At 48.3% G+C, this 18,106-nt stretch overlaps 1 protein-coding gene across 2 annotated transcripts in view; it reads left to right on the forward strand.

Annotated features, from left to right (window-relative positions):
- SORD (sorbitol dehydrogenase) overlaps window positions 1–16,092 on the forward strand; it is a 34,697-nt gene extending 18,605 nt beyond the window's left edge. Inside the window, exons 7-9 of one of the 2 annotated variants that reach the window (XM_050966834.1) lie at window positions 3,256–3,489; window positions 11,109–11,230; window positions 15,775–16,092. In XM_050966834.1, the coding sequence (XP_050822791.1) occupies window positions 3,256–3,489; window positions 11,109–11,230; window positions 15,775–15,873 (455 nt within the window). In that variant the 3' untranslated portion in view covers window positions 15,874–16,092. The remainder of the gene's footprint in view (window positions 1–3,255; window positions 3,490–11,108; window positions 11,231–15,774) is intronic. The other variant, XM_050966833.1, reaches the window with a different exon arrangement.
- Window positions 16,093–18,106: the final 2,014 nt, after the last annotated feature.

Here is an 18,106-nt window from a genome sequence, read left to right on the forward strand (position 1 = left end):
ATTTTGCTGTGCTCTGCTAATCAGCATCCACCCTCCAGAGGTGACTGTGTTTGGGGGATGGACTGATTGCTCTCTATCTAAGTTACAAAGTGCTTTGCCATCCTTGAGGTGCTATAGAAATAAAATCTGTGCATATTGTGACAAATGTTGATTGGTCATCCGCTAAGTTCCATCAAATGATGAAGCTATCACCGAGCTGACATTTGGTCCTCCCCAAGCCACCTGCATCACAGATGCTGTTAGTCAGACAGCAAGAGGCTCAGAAATGCCCACTGTGGGGCAGTCTTGTTCAAGTGTTTCCCATGTTATCTGTGATGAGGAATGAGATCACCCGTCTTTGAACTTTAGGAGGCTGGCTGCCTTCAGGAAAATACTTTTCATGTTAGCGTTAGGAGGAACGCCTCTCCAACCATTATTTGCCCAGACATTTTTACTGCACTTCCCGGTGGACTATTTTGTTTTCATCATACTTGTAAAATATTTGCCTATAAAACTCTTTATCTGCATAGCACATTTCAAATAGATCTGTTTGTGGAGATATTTTCCTGTTGCGTCTATAGCAGGACATAAATAGCTGAAAGGTAGAATAAATGACGCAGACCCATGCAATGCATTTCTGCTTGCCCAATCTCAGAAAAACTGTTTAAGAATTGGAAAAATGACAGTGAAAGTTACAAAAATGTATTATAAGTATGGAACTGCTTCTGTATGAGGAGAGATTAAAAAGGCTGGGGACTGTTCATCTTGGAAAAGAGGTGGCTAAGGGGGAATATGGTAGAGGTCTATAAAATCATGACTGGTGTGGAGAAAGTGAATAAGGGATTGTTATTTGCCCCTTCATGTAACACCAGAACTAGGGCTCACACAATGAGATTAATAGCAGGTTTTAAACAAACAAAAGGAAGTACTTCTTCAAACAATGCACTGTCAACCTGTTGAATTTGTTCCCAGGGGATGTTGTGGAAGCCAAAAGTATAGCTGGGTTCAAAAAAGAATTAGATAAGTTCATGGAGGATAGGTCAGTCAGTGGCTGTTAGCCAGTTTGATCAGGAATTCAACCCTACGCTCTGGGTGTCCCTGGCCTCTGACTGCCAGAAGCTGGGGCTGGATGACAGGGGATGGATCACTCAATAATTGCCCCATTCTGTTCATTCCCTCTGAAGCATCTAGCACTGGCCACTTGTTGGAAGACAGGATACTGGAATAAATGGACCATTGGTCTGACCCAGTATGGCCGTTCTTATGACTGGTACTTGCAGGTGGAGGGAGCCAGGCATCCATGCCTGCTATAGAGGCAAGTCTCCTAGCTGCTCCCCCTTCAATAAGGAATGGACCTCTAAGTGCTGTCAGGTCCTGCACCGATTATTACATGGATCATTGTCCCTCTGCTTCAGAGTCTTTCCCCAGCTCTCCTGCTCTTGTGATGAGGCCAAGGATTTTGATGGTGATATCCCTCAGGCCTGTCCTCTCCTTGATGGGGAGGTACACCTGCCCTTTCTAAAGGCTGTCTTTGTCCCTAGAAGGCTGAAAAGAGCAAACTTATCACCCAGCAACTATGCAATGGCCCAATAAAAATAATGCTAAAAAAGAGAAGGGGACAATTTAGGGCATTCAGGTGGCCTCTCCCTGATTTCCTTTCCACATCCTCATGGAGGATGCTTGGAATCCAACCATGAAACTGGTGTCTCAGCAAAATCCCTCCTTTCCTCCCCTCAGGCTTCACTGCCAGACTTCATGTGCAGAGAGGATGTCCACGGTCATAAGCTGCACCTTAGCAAATAGCCCGCAATGATTTATTACATATGGGAACCCAAAAGTTTCACCACAGTCCTGCATCTGGCAGCCATGCAGTGGTATCCTTCACCATGGATACTGTCCTTCTTTCCAGAGCAGATTTCTTCCCCAAAGACCCAGAGAACCTGAAGCTAAAGGGAACCCTTATAAGAAATTTGGAAACTTCCCTAGCAGCTCTGTGGACTTTCCTCCCCACCACCTGTTTGTCAACTGTGTTACAGTGTGCCGGCCTCAAAGGGAAAGACCCCTCTAGTTAAGAAGAATTCCAGGAGGCCTTAATGCCAGACTCCTAGCAATGCTCTTGTCTCCATGCATTTGCTGCCAAAGTGGTGGTATTGAATTCACCAGCAAGGCAAGTTATGGTTAGGCAGCTGGTAGACTGTGATCACTGTGTATTACATGTCTTCATAATTTTCTCACTGTTACTTTATGCTCCTTATGTAAATAAGAAAGTGTTATTTACCCCTTCTTGTAACACAAGAACCAGGAGTCACCAAATGAAATTAATAGGCAGCAGGTTTAAAACAAACAAGAGGAAGGATTTCTGCACACAATGCCCTGTCAACCCAAACTCCTTGCCAGAGGATGTTGTGAAGCCCAAGACTATAACAGGTTTCAAAAAAGAACTTGATAAGTTCATGGAGGATAGGTCCATCAATGGCTATTAGCCAGGATGGGCAGGAATGGTATCTCTAGCCTCTGTTTGCCAGAAGCTGGGAATGGGTGATGGGATGGATCACTTTATGATTACATGTTCTGTTCATTCCCTCTGGGGCACCTGGCATTGGCCACTGTCGGAAGACAGGATACTGGGCTAGATGGACCTTTGATCTGATAAAGTATGGCCATTCTTATGCTCTCTCCCATCTGCTTACCCTCTCTGCCAACTGTCTCTTGTCTTGTATGTTGATTTTAAGCAATTTGGAGCAAGGACCCCCTCTTTTATCCATAGTTGTACAGCAGCCAGCACAAAGGGGCCGGGACTTCTAGGCAGTTTACTAATTTGGTACAAATCATGAATAACCATGGTGATAATGTTACATCTGTAGAGAACCTCATTGTCGTCAGGTGCCTGCAGCTGCACCTTTGCTACATGCCTTGGTCAGAATGACTTGTCTGTGGGCTTCAGAATATTAAGACCTCAGCATCTTTGAAAGAGGCAACTTTCCCCGTGGCCAGAATCCTGTTGGCATCTCTTGTGCCTTTAAGTTGCTTGTTGCACATCTTTCCCCACCAGCCCAGAGAGAAGAACTGATCTCCTACCCCATCCACGCACCATCAGGTTGAGGGAGTTCTGAAGGGGAACCAGACTTTTTCACCCAATGTGCCTGCATTGTGTGCATACAGTGTGCCCATGTCCCACTGGGCATGCTTGCTGCAGGACCTCTCAGTGTGACATCTTTTCTTGCATGATGTTTTTCGGCCAGCTGCAGTTCTGTGATTTATTTCTTCCTTCCCCAGATTTATCCACCTCCCGCCTGGAAAAAGCCAAAGAGATTGGGGCAGATTTCACCATTCAGATAAAGAAAGAGACCCCAAAGGACATGGCCTGCATGGTGCAAGGATTGCTTAACTGCATGCCTGACATAACCATGGAGTGCTCTGGGGCAGAGGCCAGCATCCAAACTGGCATTTACGTGAGTTCTTCCTTCCCCTATCCAAGATCAGTGCCGGCATTTACTTCTTTCTTTTCAGGTTGGTCATTCGAGTGGCTAAAAATAAAATAAGAGGTGAAACTGTGTGAGAAACCCACTTTACTGGCCAGACTCCACTACCAGCAGGGCAGTCAATGCATGACAATGGAGATTTCAGCCCTTTGCTGGCGCGCAGCCACTGGTTCAGGCAGACGGAGGGCTGCATCCACCATAGTGTCCCTGAGGCCACTTGGCTTAATTTACCTTGTGGTGGATCTGTGTCAGAGCCAAGGCTTGCAATGGAGCTGTCAGTCCTCTGTGCCACCTTAAGTAGACTTAGTGGTAGATAGCATATGTAGATAGCATTTACTTGCCTCTAACTTGTGTGCCTGTATCTCAAGGCAGAACTTAGTTGAGTGTGCATATGCAGAAATAATAATATTGCTCTGCTCCCCTCCAGGAGAGCTGAGTTCTGTGCTATGGGGTAGCTATGCCCTCCCCATGCTATCAGGGACTGGGAATGCTCTTTTCCTCTGTGGAGGGGACCTTGGCCTAAATATTCCAAAGCTGCTATGATTTTTGGGTGCCTACCTTTAAAGAAGCCTTAATTTCACAGGGCAGGTGCTCAATAATTTCTGAAAACTAGGTCCTTTTAGGATGTCCCTAGTTGGGTCCCTAGACTCTCTGACTACATAGGCCCTGATTTGTATTTCCAGGGAAGGTCTCTGGCTTATGGTGCAGTACTCTGTGCTGAGATGTGGCGTAGAGAGGGTGCTGAGTTCTCTATGCGTTGTGTCCGCTTCTTGCTGCTTCACCTCTCCTGTTTGTAGATGTCAATGTTGGCCATTGATTGAGGCGAGCAGCTCCACTTCCCTTGCAGCTAGCAGCACGCAGCATGCAAAAGAGAGAGGGTTGCGTCAGCCCAAGGGAACGTGTTGTGTTGGCTTCCAATTGGCCGTGTTCTCCTGTGGGTAATGGTGATTGGCAGAACTGTTGTGTTTTCCTATCCTTGACTGATGTTGTGTTTTCCCATCCTCCTCCTGCCTTGCTGACTTCTACAGTATCTCCTTCAATGGCTCGTCATCTCCCCACTCCATTATCTGTTAGCATCCCCCAATTTGTCATATGTCCCCTCTTCATCTTTCATATACTCTCCTCACTGCTTCCTGTGTCTCCTCCCACTCATGACTTGCTCTCACTCCTCCCGAGCCTGGAATTGTCTCCCAGATTTTGTCCACCAAGCACCTTCTTCTTCTCTCTTACTCTGATTTCATCTTCAGACCCAGCTTTCCCAGGACTATCGGGTTCTCCCCTGTGCACACTGTCCTTTGGCCTGTGTATGTGTGCATTGTTTACCTTGTGAGCTTTTCTGGGCAACTTGCTTCATGTACCCTTTGTACCCTAGCAGCGCTGTTGGAAGACTAGTTGTAGTAAGAACTTGGAGCACTGAAATGAAGCCAAGTAAGTGAAAATGCAGGCTGAATCACAGGGCCATACCCCCTACTGTGCATTCTGCTGGGATGTAGAATGGTGCAGACAGAACACAGGGTAATGTATTCTAGGGAACAGCTCTGACTTGATGGGCCTTTTCCATCTCTAGGCTCTCAAGCACTGGTCCCATCTTCCCCTCAGTCTTTGTGCAGGATTCTCATTGCTATTCATGAGATTGCCATAGCAATGCTAGTATTTCTGCCTACAGTTATGGGTCTGATCATCGTTCAGATGGCTTCTGGTTATAAATCATAGCCAGCATGGATTTGTCAAGAACTAATCATAACAAACCAATCTAATTTCCTTCTTTGACAAGGTTACTCACCTAATGCTACGGGGAAGCTGTAGATCTGATATATCTTGATTTTAGTAATGCTTTTGACTAGGGCTGTCGATTAAGGGCAGTTAACTCACGCAATTAACTAAAAAAAATTAATCGCAGTTTTAATCGCACTGTTAAACAATAGAACACCAATTGAAATGTATTAACTATTTTGGATGTTTTTCTGCATTTTCATATATATTGTATTCTGTGTTATAATTGAAATCAAAGTGTATATTATTTTTTATTACAAATATTTGCCCTGTTAAAATGATAAACAAAAGAAATAGTATTTTTCAGTTCACCTCATACAAATACTGTAGTGCAGTGGTTCTCAAACTGTGGGTTGGGACACAAAAGTGGGTCGCAACCCCATTTTAATAGGGTCACCAGGGCTGGCTTAGACTTTCTGAGGCGTGGGACTGAAGCCGAAGCCCAATCCTCACTGCCCGGGGCTGAAGCCAAAGCCCAAGGACTTCAACCCTGGGCGCTGGGGGCTGGGGCTCAGATTACAGGCCCTCTGTCTGGGCTGAAACCTTTTGGCTTTGGTCCCCAACCCGGGGTGGTGGGGCTTGGGTGGGCTCAAGCTTCAGTCTCTTCTCCTGGGGTCATGTAATAGTTGATTTGCAGATTTGACAAAACGCAAGCAGAACCCGTCATCAGCATGGACGCATGTCCCCAGGAATGGTGGTTGAAGCATGAAGGGGCATATCAGTCTTTAGTGCATCTGGCACGTAAGTATCTTGTGGTGCTGGCTACAACAGTGCCATGAGAATTCCTGTTCTCATTTTCAGGTGACATAAACAAGAAGCAGGCAGCATTATCTCCTGCAAATGTAAAGAAACTTATTTGTCTGAGTGATTGGCTGAACAACAAATAGGACTGAGTGGACTTGCAAGCTCTAAAATGTTATATTGTTTTATTTTTGAATGCAGGTTTTTTAATACATAATTTTACATCTGTGAATTCAACTTTAATGATAAAGAGATTGCCCTACAGTACTTGTATTCGGTTAATTGAAAAATACAATTTCTTTTGTTTTTTTACAGTGCAAATACTTAAATATAAAGTCAGCACTATACACTTTGTATTGTGTTGTAGTTAAAATCAATATATTTGAAAATGTAGAAAACATTCAAAAATATTTAAATAAATGGTATTCTATTATTGTTCAACAGTGTGATTAATTGCGATTGATTTTTTTAATTGCGCAATTAATTGCAATTAATTTTTTTGATCACTTGACAGCCATACTTTTGACACAGTACCACATTACATTCTCATAGTCAAACTAAGGAAATATGGTCTAGATGAAATGACTATAAAAGTGGGAGTACAAATGATTGAAAGACTGCTCAAAAAGTAGTTAGCGATGGGGATTGGTCCTGCTTTGAGCAGGGGGTTGGACTAGATGACCTCCTGAGGTCCCTTCCAACCCTGATATTCTATGATTCTATGGTTTGCCGTCAAACAGGGAGGCCTATCTGGTGTGGTTCTGCAGAGGTTAGTCCTGAGTCTGGTACTCATCAATATTTTCATTAATGACTTGAATGATGGAGCAGAGACCATGCTTATAAAATTTGTAGATGACTCCAAGCTGGGATGGTTGGCAAGTAATTTGAAGGGCAGGCTTAGAATTCGAAACAGACTTGACAAATAGGAGAATTGGTCTGAAATCAACAAGATGAAATTCAATAAAGGCAAGTGCAAAGTACTATACTTAGGAAGGAAAAATCAAATGCACCACTACAACATGGAGGATAATTGGCTAGGTGGTAGCACTGCTGAACAGGAGCCAGGGGTTAGCGTAGAACACAAATTATGAGCCAGCAATGTGATGAAGTTGCAAAAAAGGCTTTCATTTTAGGGTGTATTAACAGGAGTGTCATTTGTATTACATGGGATGGAATTGTTCTGCTCGGCTCGGCTCTAGTGTGGCCTCAGCTGGAGTATTGTGTCCAGTTCTGAGTGCTGCACTTCAGGAAAGATGTGGACAACCTGGAGAGAGTCCAGAGAACAACAAAAATGATAAAACATTTAGAAAACCTAACGTATGAGGGAAAGTTATAAAAACTGGACACGTTTAGTCTTGAGAAAAGACTGAGGAGGGACCCGATAATGGTCTTCAGATACGTTAAGAGCTGTTATAAAGAGGACTGTGATCAATTGCTCTCCATGTCTACTGAAGGCAGGGCAAGAAGTAATCAGCTTAGTCTGCAGCAAGGGAGATTTAGGTTACATATTAGGAAAAACTTTCTAACTCTAAGGGTAGTTAAGCTCTGGAACAGGCTTCCAAGGGAGTTTGTGGAATCCCTATCACTGGAAGTTTTAAGAACCAGTAGGACAGCCTAGGTTTACTTGGTCCTGCCTGAGTGCAGGGGGCTGGACAGAATGACCTCTTGAGGTCCCTTCCAGCCCTACATTTCCATGCTGTCCTGACTAGATGATCACATGAGCTCTCCCTCTGATGTAATATTAATGTACTATGAGTCTATATTTACTACAGAAAACATTACCATTGTTTACACTGACCCAGGGCCGGTGCAAGGAAGTTTCACGCCCTAGGCAAAACTTCCACCTTGCACCCCCACCCCCATGGCAGCTAACTCAGCCCCCCACCTGGGGAGCCCCACCCCCCGCAGCAGTTACCCCCCCCACCGCGACAGCTAACCCCTCTCCCCCCTGCCTCCCCCATGGCAACTAACCCTGCCTGGGGAGACTTCCCCCTGCCCCCGGCAGCTTACCCTGCCTGGGGAGACCTCCTGCGGAAGCTAACCCTGCCTGGGTAGCCCGCCCCAGCTCACCTCGGCTCCGCCTCCTCCACTGAGCACGTCGGCGCTGCTCTAATTCTCCTTCCCGCCCAGGCTTGCGGTGCTGATTGGAGGAGACTTAGAGCTGGGTTGTGTGCTCAGCGGAGGAGGCAGAGCAGAGGTGAGCTGGGGCAGGGAGCAGTTCCCCTGTGCGCCCCCCCTCATTATTGCGGGCAACCCTCTCTGCGCGCCCCCCCACCCAGCTCACCGCCACCTCCTCGCCTGAGGGGACTTTTAGGCACCACCAGCCACTAGGCGCCCTAGGCGGCCACCTAGTTTGCCTAAATGGTTGCACCGGCCCTGCACTGACCCTACTGATTTTGCAATCAGAGTCTTGGCAATTGCTAAGTTAAATAAAGACGTATTTGCATAAGTTTTCTGTGACTAACCAAGATAAGTGAAGCCTAGAGGAAGTAGTGCCCAGAAGCACTGGGATTCTGAAACAAGCTGCAGTACAGCTAGCTTCTGTATCTGGAGCGCTGCAGGAGAACCCAGCCAAACCTCTGCTGGCATGACTGAAACACCAGCCCCCAGGAAACAACAGACACACAGTGGCCTTGTGGGGAATTTCACATTGAGGAAGATATTGAGGCCTGTCCTATGCAGCTTCATTAACAACCTCAGGACTCAACTGTGTCATGTAGCACAGCTCAGTGTTAGGGGCACTACAGAGCAGTTGTGCCCCAGCCACAGCTCAGGGAGCCAGAATTCCCCTGCTGCAGCTGCTGCTACACCTGCTGCTGTGCCAGTCCTGCCCTGGAGTCTTGTAGTGTCAGGCACTGCAGCGGTCTGGTGTTTGTATGGGCTGTAAAGGGGGAGCACGTTCCTTGACCCATCTCCCTCACTGTGCACTGGCCTTGTGAGAATAGCAGATCACAGGGGTCATTTGGCAGAGCCCCAGTATCTCCAACTCTGCAGCCTAGTAACAACAGTAACAGTGGGATTTTGGCATCTCTTGCACTTTGTGTGCAAAGTGTGTGGGGGAGTGTGACCTAGTCTCATATCTGAGATTGAACACTGATTCACATTCTGGTTTGGCAGCAGCATCTTTTCCTGGGAACCTCTGCTGGGAGAAGGGGAACAGTGTCACTTTTCTGCTGGGGTCTAGAGCACTTTGGAACCTGTCAGCAGTCATGTATGCCTGTGCACATAACAGCACTTGTGGCTAAGCAGTGTTTTCTTCAGAAAACTTCTTAATCCCAGGCTTGAAAGAAAATGGATCCTTCTTGGGTCAGGTGCCAAGAGCCAGGAATATAGCCCAGGTGGGTTATTGAAGGCCCATTGAGAACATCAGTAAGTTGTATGTGCTATGGAGCAACTGAGAGTGTTATTTAGAGATCCAAACTAATGCCGTGGTATGCAGCACAGTTTCTGGCATAATAAATACATCAATAGATGTGCAGGTTATTATTAGACATTCTGAGCACTCCTGTGGGAAATTATTTTATTATCAACTTTAATATTTTGACAGCATAGTGTTGTGGCAGGGCAGTGAACTGTGGCTCAAAAGGGCTGAGCTCTAATCTCACTCCGGACACTGCAGTGCTTTGTGGCCTTGAACCCTGCCTGTTCCCCTTTCTGTCCAGCTTGTCTGTTTAGATTCTAATTTCTGGGGCCGGAGCCCCGCTCTTGCTTGGGGCCTCTGGATAGTACTGTTACACAAGTAATTAATAAGAGTAATTGAGGCAGTTTGTTTCTTAGGCCTTGTCTGCACGGGTGTTTCAGCCACTTGTGGAGCAGCCCAGTAGAAGGCCCCAGTGTAGAGGTAATTATTTCAGTGCTGTGCAGGTTGCACCTGTTCACCTTATCCTTAGGCTCTTCCCCAGTGCCTTTCTCCCTGAACTAGCAGGGACTCCCTTGCCAGAGGTCCTTAGGACCCATACATAGAGCTCAGTAGGAAAAACAATTCAGCTCCACACATGTATTGTCTTTTCCTGGTAAGCTCTGCAGGGCTTGAGGGGGAGCAATGTGCTTCTCCACAGCCTGCTCACTGCTCTGCCTATCCTGGCCACTTTCTGTCCCCTCCTTGTGTGTTGACAAAAAGCTACGGAGTGTCACCTTGGGACTTAGAAGGGTAGGAGAATGGGACAGCTCTGTGCACAGGATGATGGGGAAGAGGATCTGGGTGGTTTTATTGGAAACTGTCTGAAACGTCAAAAGCACCTATGAGTATGTCTACACTTGGAGCTGGGAGTGTGCTTCACATCTGCAGGAGGCATACTTGTGCAAGCTGTCATCAAGCTAGTGTGCTAAAGAGAGACTGTAGCTGTGGCTGTGTGGACTGCAGGATGGGCCAGCTGCACCAAGTACAAGCCTGTACATGCTTTAGGGCAGTGGTTCTCAAGCTGTGGGGTAGGCCTTCCAACGGAGGCGCGGGAATGTGTCAGGGGAGGTGTGAACTCTGTGCTTTTTTTTCAAGAGCTGTGGCTGTCAGCCCCTGGTGAGTGGGCTCATAAAGAAAGGCTGTACACACCCAGGAAGTGGGGAGTAAGGGGACAGCCAGAGACGCACCACTTAGGTTCAGGCTCTTCTCCCTCGGCCCAACTTTCACCGGGAGGCAGCCTAGGCTCAGGTCTCTCCTTCCACTCACTTCCCCAATCCTTTACTTGGAGGCAGCGGGGTTCTGGTTGTCAGCTCTGGGGTGGCAGCAGCAACACAGAACTAAGGATGGCAATGGGACACTAAGTCTGCTGTGAAAAGTGATATTGACAAATACCACTTTTCACATTATCACCCTTACTTCTGTGCTGCTGCTGGCAGGGCTGTGCCTTCAGAGCTGGGCACCCAGCAAGCAACCACTGTTCGCCACTCTGCCTGGGTATATGCGCTGGGGGGAAACGGGGTGGCGGGGTACGAGGGTGTAAATGACTCCAGACACACAGAAGTGGGGACACAATCAAAGAAGTTTGAGAATCACTGCTTTAGGGTATCAACTCTTTTTATAGCCTGCTCAGAAGCCTGGCAGCAATGTCCATTTTCGCTACATACGCAGGAGCTTCTCACCTTCCATGGGCAGGCAGCATTTGCATTTATTTTGTTTCTGTTATTCCTTCTCAGGCCACTCGCTCGGGCGGGACCCTGGTTCTGGTGGGGCTGGGACCGGAGATGGTCCATATCCCCATCGTGAATGCTGCTGTGCGGGAGGTGGATATCAAGGGGATATTTCGCTATTGCAATACGTGAGTATTGGTCAGGGTGCACTGGCATGCCAACAGACTACTCCATTGTCCATGAAGGAATTAATTCCTCCACAAGGAAGGAGGAAATGGAAGACCCTGTAATATTCCCCTTCTAATCACTCTTTCTCACGACAATGTAAATGTCCCTGTTGCAAAGCGGGGTCCTTGTCAGACCATCAGCCCCACTCCTCCTGCATCACACGTCCTGGAGACTGGCTGGCTTTCCAAGTGACACTGCAACATTTTAGGGAAACTGGCAAATGTGTGCACTGCAGACCTGCTCCCATTTCAACACAGGAATGGTGGGGATAGGTGAAGCAGTGGGAGCCAGGCAATGGGTGAGGTGGGGGAATAGACAATGGGGGTTGAGTGGAAAGATGGAGACCAGGAGATGGGTAAGGAGTTGGAGGTGGGACTGGAGGATAGGTGGGGGCCAGCGGATGGGGGATGAGGTGGGAGCTGGACGATAAGGAATCGATGAGGAGAGGGTTGTGTGGTGAGGTTGGGGCTGGGAGATGGATGGGGAAGTGGGCAGTGCATGAGGAGTAGGAGCTGGGCGATAGAGAATCAGTGAGGAGGTGGTGGCCAAGGGATCCGTGGGGAGGTGGGCAGTGCAGGATGGATAGGGGATGGGTGGGGAGATGAGCACTGGGAGATAGGGGATGAGTGAACATATGGGGGTGGGTAGATGAGGGCCAGAAGTTGGGTGAATAGGTGGGGAGATTGGGTGGTGGTGAGGAAATAGGGGGTGGGCAATGGAGGATGGGTGAGAGGTGTCCATGAGGCAATCTCTGTAATGAGATATGGTCTGTGCTGGGAAGAAGTTTGAGAGCTTTGCTTTCACGCAGATAGACACAAATCTCATTATTGGCTGCAAAATTATCAAACCCTCTGAAAATCCTGTCATACGTGTGTTTTGGCCTCTTGTGGCAGTGAGATACGAACCTGGATTTAACAACCAATCCTGCAGATCTAGAGGTAAAAATAAGATCCTACTTGTTTGTGTCCTATAACTAGGGCCTTACCAAATTCATGGTCCATTTTGGTCAATTTCACAGTCATAGGATTTAAAAAATAAAAAATTTCATGGTTTCAGATATTTAAATCAGAAATTTCATGGTATTGTAACCCTGGGGGTCCTAACCCAAAAAGAGGTGGTGGGGAGGGGGATTGCAAGGCTATTGCTGGGAGATCATGATGTTGCCACCCTTACTTCTGTGCTACTTCCTTCAGAGCTGGGCAGCTGGAGGGCAGCTGCTGGCCAGGTGCCCAGCTCTGAAAGCAGCACCACCGCCCGCAGCAGTGCAGAAGTGAGGGTGGCAATACCATACATGTCACCCTGCCTTCAGAGCTGGACTACCAGACAGCAGATGTGGAGCTTCCTGCAGCCAGGGGACGTTCCCAGAGATGGGTCTGACATGGCCTCAGAAGCGGCCTGTTCAGAGGAAAAGGAAGTCCTATTCATCCCCAGCCTGTCTGGGACTAGCAGCTGGAGCCCAGCAGACAGTAAGAGCCCCCAGCTGGGATGCCCTCAGCCTTGTCCCTTCCTGGCTCCACACCCAGTGCTTGGGAGTTAAAGGGGCCTTGGACTGACTCCGTGTGTGTGGGAGGGGGTGACCATGGCACTCCCCAGATCACAAGGCCTTGGGTAGTTGCCCACTCGTCCATGTGTAAGGCCAGTCCTGACACACACACACACACACTCATTTCTGCACTGCTGCTGGGAGCGACACTGCCTTCAGAGCTCAGCTCCCTGTCAGCAGCTACTGCTCCCTGGCCGCCCAGCTGTGTGAAATCTGATCTCCCCTACAATAGCCAGATTTCACCAGGGCGATCAGATTTCATGGTCCATGATGCATTTTTCATGGCAGTGAATTTGGTAGGCCCTTACCTATGACAAGCTTGATCCAGTCTTGCTAGTTTGGTGATTTTGCACTTAGTCTAGGCTGTAGTTTCCCAGCTCTGATCTCCAGGGGGTTTTTCATGGAATTGTCATGTGATTTATGGCAATTTAATTCTGAAAGAATGGCTGAATAAAGAAGACACAGATTTAGACCTCATCTATGCAGTTTTACATTCTGTCTATGCCAGACGTGGGCAAACTATGGCCCGTGGGCCACATCCGGTCTGCAGGATCCGTCCTGCCTGGCCCCTGAGCTCCTTTCCGGGGAATCTAGTCCCCAGCCCCTCCCCCGCTGTTCCCCCTTGTCTGCAGCCATGCCACCATGTGGGCTGTGCTCTGGCCCGCCGCTCCTGCTGGGCAACATGGGGAGTGCAGCTGGCTCTGGCTGGGTGTCACAGCTGCAAGCTCCTGCTGCTGGTAAAGGGGCAGGGAGCGGGGAGTGGGTGGATTGGCTAAGGGAGCAGGGGATCCTGAGAGGCAGTCAGGGAGGAGGGGGCAGCTGGATGGAGCGGAGGTTCTGCGGGGGGTGGTTGTCAGGGGATGGGGAACAGGGAGGGCTGGGAGTGGGAGTCCCAAGGGGCCTGTCAGGGGTCAGGGATGTGGATAGGGGTTGGGAGGGCAGTCAGGGGACAGGGAGCAGGGGGGGTTGGATAAGGGCATGGGATCCCAGGGGGCAGTTAGGGTCGGGCAGTTAGGGGCGGGCAGTCCCGGGAGGTGGTGGTCAGGTGATGAGGAGCAGAGGGCGGTTAGATAGGGGGTGGGAGTCCTGGGGGGGCTGCCAGGGGGCAGGGTTGTGGATAAGGGTCGGGGCAGTCAGGAGACAGGGAGCAGGGAGGTTGGATGAGGGCGGGAGTCCTAGGAGGGGAGGGTCAGGGGACAAGGAGCAGCAGGGGTTGGATGGGTTGGGGGTTCTGAGGAAGGCAGTCAGGGGGCAGGAAGTGGGAGGGGGCAAGGGCGTTTGGGGAGGTACAGCCTTCCCTACCCAGCCCTCCATGCAGTTGCACAAACCCAATGTGGCCCTCAAGCCAAAAAGTTTCCCCACCCCTGGTCTATGCTGTAGAAACAGCCATGTTGATGGCTGTAGGTCAGTCTCACAGCATAGATGGGACTGAGATGTGCTTTACCCTGTCTCTGAAGCAGGCTGTAACTTTGGTCTCACTGGTGTGGCAGAGCTGGGTTTAGTTTTGTGTAGCAATTTGTCTCTTCAAGTCCTTCCTTTTCTTTAGTAGGGACTGATCTCCAGAGATTTTCCTATTCTTTATTCTTAGCTACAGCCAGGCTTCCCTGAGGAGCTGTTTAATTGGAAGGTTTGTTTCTGTGTTGGTTTTGTTAGCTCCCATCATCTCTCTGTCGAATTCTAGCTTTTTCCCAGGCGGAGATTGAGCTGTAAGCCAATACAAGTGCAATACAACCCATGGAAGCTACTCTGTGAATTTCTGTGCTCCTCTTACCCCCAAAGGGGGCAGTATTGGCACGCACCCAAGCAGTTATCTGTGGATACACACCACTGGCTCCTTAAATGCATTGAACTCTAAGTGAACCATTTGAGCTAAAAACACAGTAGAGATGCCAGAGGTCTCGATTTTACCTAAAAGCAGTAAAGAATCCTGTGGCACCTTGTAGACTAACAGACGTTCTGGAGCATGAGCTTTCGTGTGTGAGTACCCACTTCCTCAGATGCATGTACTGAGGAAGTGGGTACTCATCCACGAAAGCTCATGCTCCAAAACGTCTGTTAGTCCGTAAGGTTCCACAGGATTCTTTGCTGCTTTTACAGATCCAGACTAACACGGCTCCCCCACGATTTTACCTAGTAACCAACATGTGTAACCAAGGAGGCAGAGCGATAAAGGAGCAGCATGCAGCACTGATATTTTTTTTCAAACTTCATTTTGCTGTGATTTGAATACACAGTAACTCACAATGCTTGTCACTTATTCTGCTGGAGCAGACCACAGCTAGCTGTCCCATGTGAACAGTGTGCATAACCGTTGGCTCAGTATTACTGTACTTACTTTGGAGTCATTATCTTATGCACAAAACCTCATAAACCCTTGGCCAATGCTAGCTCAGTGCTTCCAAACAGAAAGACTATGGTGGTGGTTTATAGCAGGCAGAGAATCATAGGATGTAAAAGAGCTGCAAGCAGAGGGCTCAGTCGAGGTCCTTTGCTCCAGCAGGAGCTCCGAGAGGCACTGTGCTTCATGGAGCTCCTGGAGTTCTCCCTGCTCCATCCCTGAACGGGTGCAGTGTGTGTGCTACCTTCTGAGCCTGGCCTGCTCTGCTTGCCAGTGTGGAAGGTGGGGACAGGGCAGAGCCATGGACCTGGCCTGGCCCATACAGCCCCTGCTAATCAGGAGCAGGCTTTGCACTCTGCTTGAGAGCTCAGTCCTGAAGCCTTTTGCATGATTTTATGGGAGTGACATATGGAACTGGGCTCTAAAGAAATCGCTTCTCGCCTGTTTAGCAATAACTGAGGAAGGCCCCTGCAGACCTGTCATGTCCTGTTTCTGAGCGTTGTAAGAATGCTGCCTCATGTCTGGATGGTTCTTATGCAATTATGCAGATCTGCTGGTCAATATACAAATTCCCTAGATCTAGAGGGCTACCCTTATCTTTCGCTGTTTGTGTTCTCTTCCAGGTGGCCCATGGCGATTGCTATGCTTGCATCCAAGAGAGTGGACGTCAAGCCTTTGGTTACACACCGCTTCCCTTTGGAAAAAGCGCTGGAGGCCTTTGAGACAACCAAGAAGGGCTTGGGGGTGAAAGTTATCCTGAAATGTGACCCCAGTGACCAGAATCCCTGAAGCATGGCACTGCACTCCTCCCCTATTATACTGCCTGGCTTAAAGATGAAGAATGAGCTCTCTAGAGAGATGGGAACTGTAATGATAAGTTTATACGTAGTATATAGTGTTCGAGGAATAAAGTTTTGGTCACCTGTTGTGCAGACAGTGCATTGAAGGAAAAGGGATTATTGGTTAAGGATATTTACAGCCTTCTAGCTGCTTAAACGGGGAACCACTATTTGGAAACCAAATTTAGACCAGAATCCTCCTCTCAGATCCGTACAGGAGATCTTGGCTCAGTCTTCTTCCCCTGTAAATGCAGCTCACTGAGGATCCTGAGAGGAGAACTTTTCTCCTGGAGAGGACCTGTTGGTATTCACCTCTTCTCTAACAGACTAGACATTCTGAAAACCAGAGATCTCTCTAGTTGTGTATCAGACAAAGGGCTTCACCCTGCCCACTTGCACTGAAGAACCACCTATGTCACATCTGGGATTTGTACATGCTGAAGCACTGAATAAGAGTTTCACACACTTGACTCCTGTTAATGGCAATGAAAGTTGTGCAGAATAGTTTGTCTGGGCCTCTATTCAAGGCTGGGACAATAGTATCCTGGGTCAAGATTTGTTCTAAACTGGTGTTGGGCCTGTTCGGTGCGGTCAGACCTGTGTACAGTCCCCAGCAAAGCAGAGTTATGGAATACTAATACTTGAATACTCTGTCTGTCAGGACTCTACAAACATGGAATGAAGTCTGGGCATTTCAGCTCTGTGGGATGTTCTTTGGCATTCATGTTGTAAATGGGGGGAGGGACAGCTGAGTGGTTTGAGCATTGGCTTACTAAACCCAGGGTTGTGAGTTCAATCCTTGAGGGGGTCATTTGGCAATCTATGGCAAAAAAAATCTGCCTGGGGATTGGTTCTCCTTTAAGCAGCGTGTTGGACTAGATAATCTCCTGAGGTCCCTTCCAAGCCTGATATTCTGATTTTCTTTTTGGGGGGAGGGTGGAAGGATAGCTCAGTGGTTTGAGCATTTAACAAGACACGTGCCGTTCAGGCTCCAGCAGTCACAACGCACTTGCAAGAGAAACCAGCCATGGCTACTCCATCACCGAGGCCATGGCTACTCCATCTTTCCCCACCTAGACATCTCCACCTGTGGGAGGAGTGTGGAGGCTGCAGAGCAGACACTCTTAGACATTCTTACAACCAGCAGGATTAGGTTCCATGGTAGTGCAAAAAGGCTACATTTACAGCTTCTGCTGCTGCTAGCACTAGTGGATCTGCACCAGTGGAGAATTACAAATCCAGATTTTGCAACACAGGATACAAAGATGGGTTGGGCAGCCCCTTTTTCTCCCAGTGAAAAGTGAGCATTGGGGAAGGAAAGGTGGCCTCACAAGAGTTTCCATGGGTTTATTGGGGGTTTTTTAGCACAGGAGGTTGTACTGAAGAGGTGAAGTCTGCAATGCTTATCCATCCACTGCACCAGCCCTGTGCACACTGTCCCTGCACAATGAGAATGGAAGGCTTTAAGCTAGGGGCTGGGATGATCTGCCCGGGGGAGAGGCAGAGGCCAGTCACTAGAGGGATTTAGCCACTTTGATGAAATAATAATTCATGAAAAATGTTTTGTTCTTAAATTGTGAGTAACACAGGAAAAGATGGGATATGTTGAATGGTAGGAGCTCAGTTTGTGATTGGATGTTCAGCAGCTTGGATCTGTGCCACTGCAATTGCTTCTGTCAGAGCTGGGCATGCCTCATTTGCCTAGGGAGTGCCTCCGTTGGGTGTGCCCAAAGGAGCTAAAAGGGGGTTACAGATTTTAATCCATATCACAAGCATGGGGCAATGATTTGTGCTGTGGGGTACAAGCTCACTGCGTCGCAAATAACAAAACGGCCTGCTATTTCCATCTCCTACTTTATGTTTCCAGTTGATTTTATTCTGTTAGCGAGAAATCTGCCTAATGGCCCCGAGGTCTGTTTCTTGGACCAGTACTGAGCTTTCACAATAAATGATGGAAATGGTCCTGTCTCACTGCCTGCTGTATGTTTCTCAAAGCATCTGGTGGTGGTTCCTGATGGGATTTGTGGCTCTTCATCTTGGGGACCATGTTCTCGTCCCTTCCCGCGCTCCTTCCTAAAGAAGGTTTGAGCCAGCTGTATCCCTGCGCAATCCCATT

This window comes from Gopherus flavomarginatus, chromosome 9 (genome assembly GCF_025201925.1).
Source record: "Gopherus flavomarginatus isolate rGopFla2 chromosome 9, rGopFla2.mat.asm, whole genome shotgun sequence".
Classification (NCBI taxonomy): domain Eukaryota; kingdom Metazoa; phylum Chordata; order Testudines; family Testudinidae; genus Gopherus; species Gopherus flavomarginatus.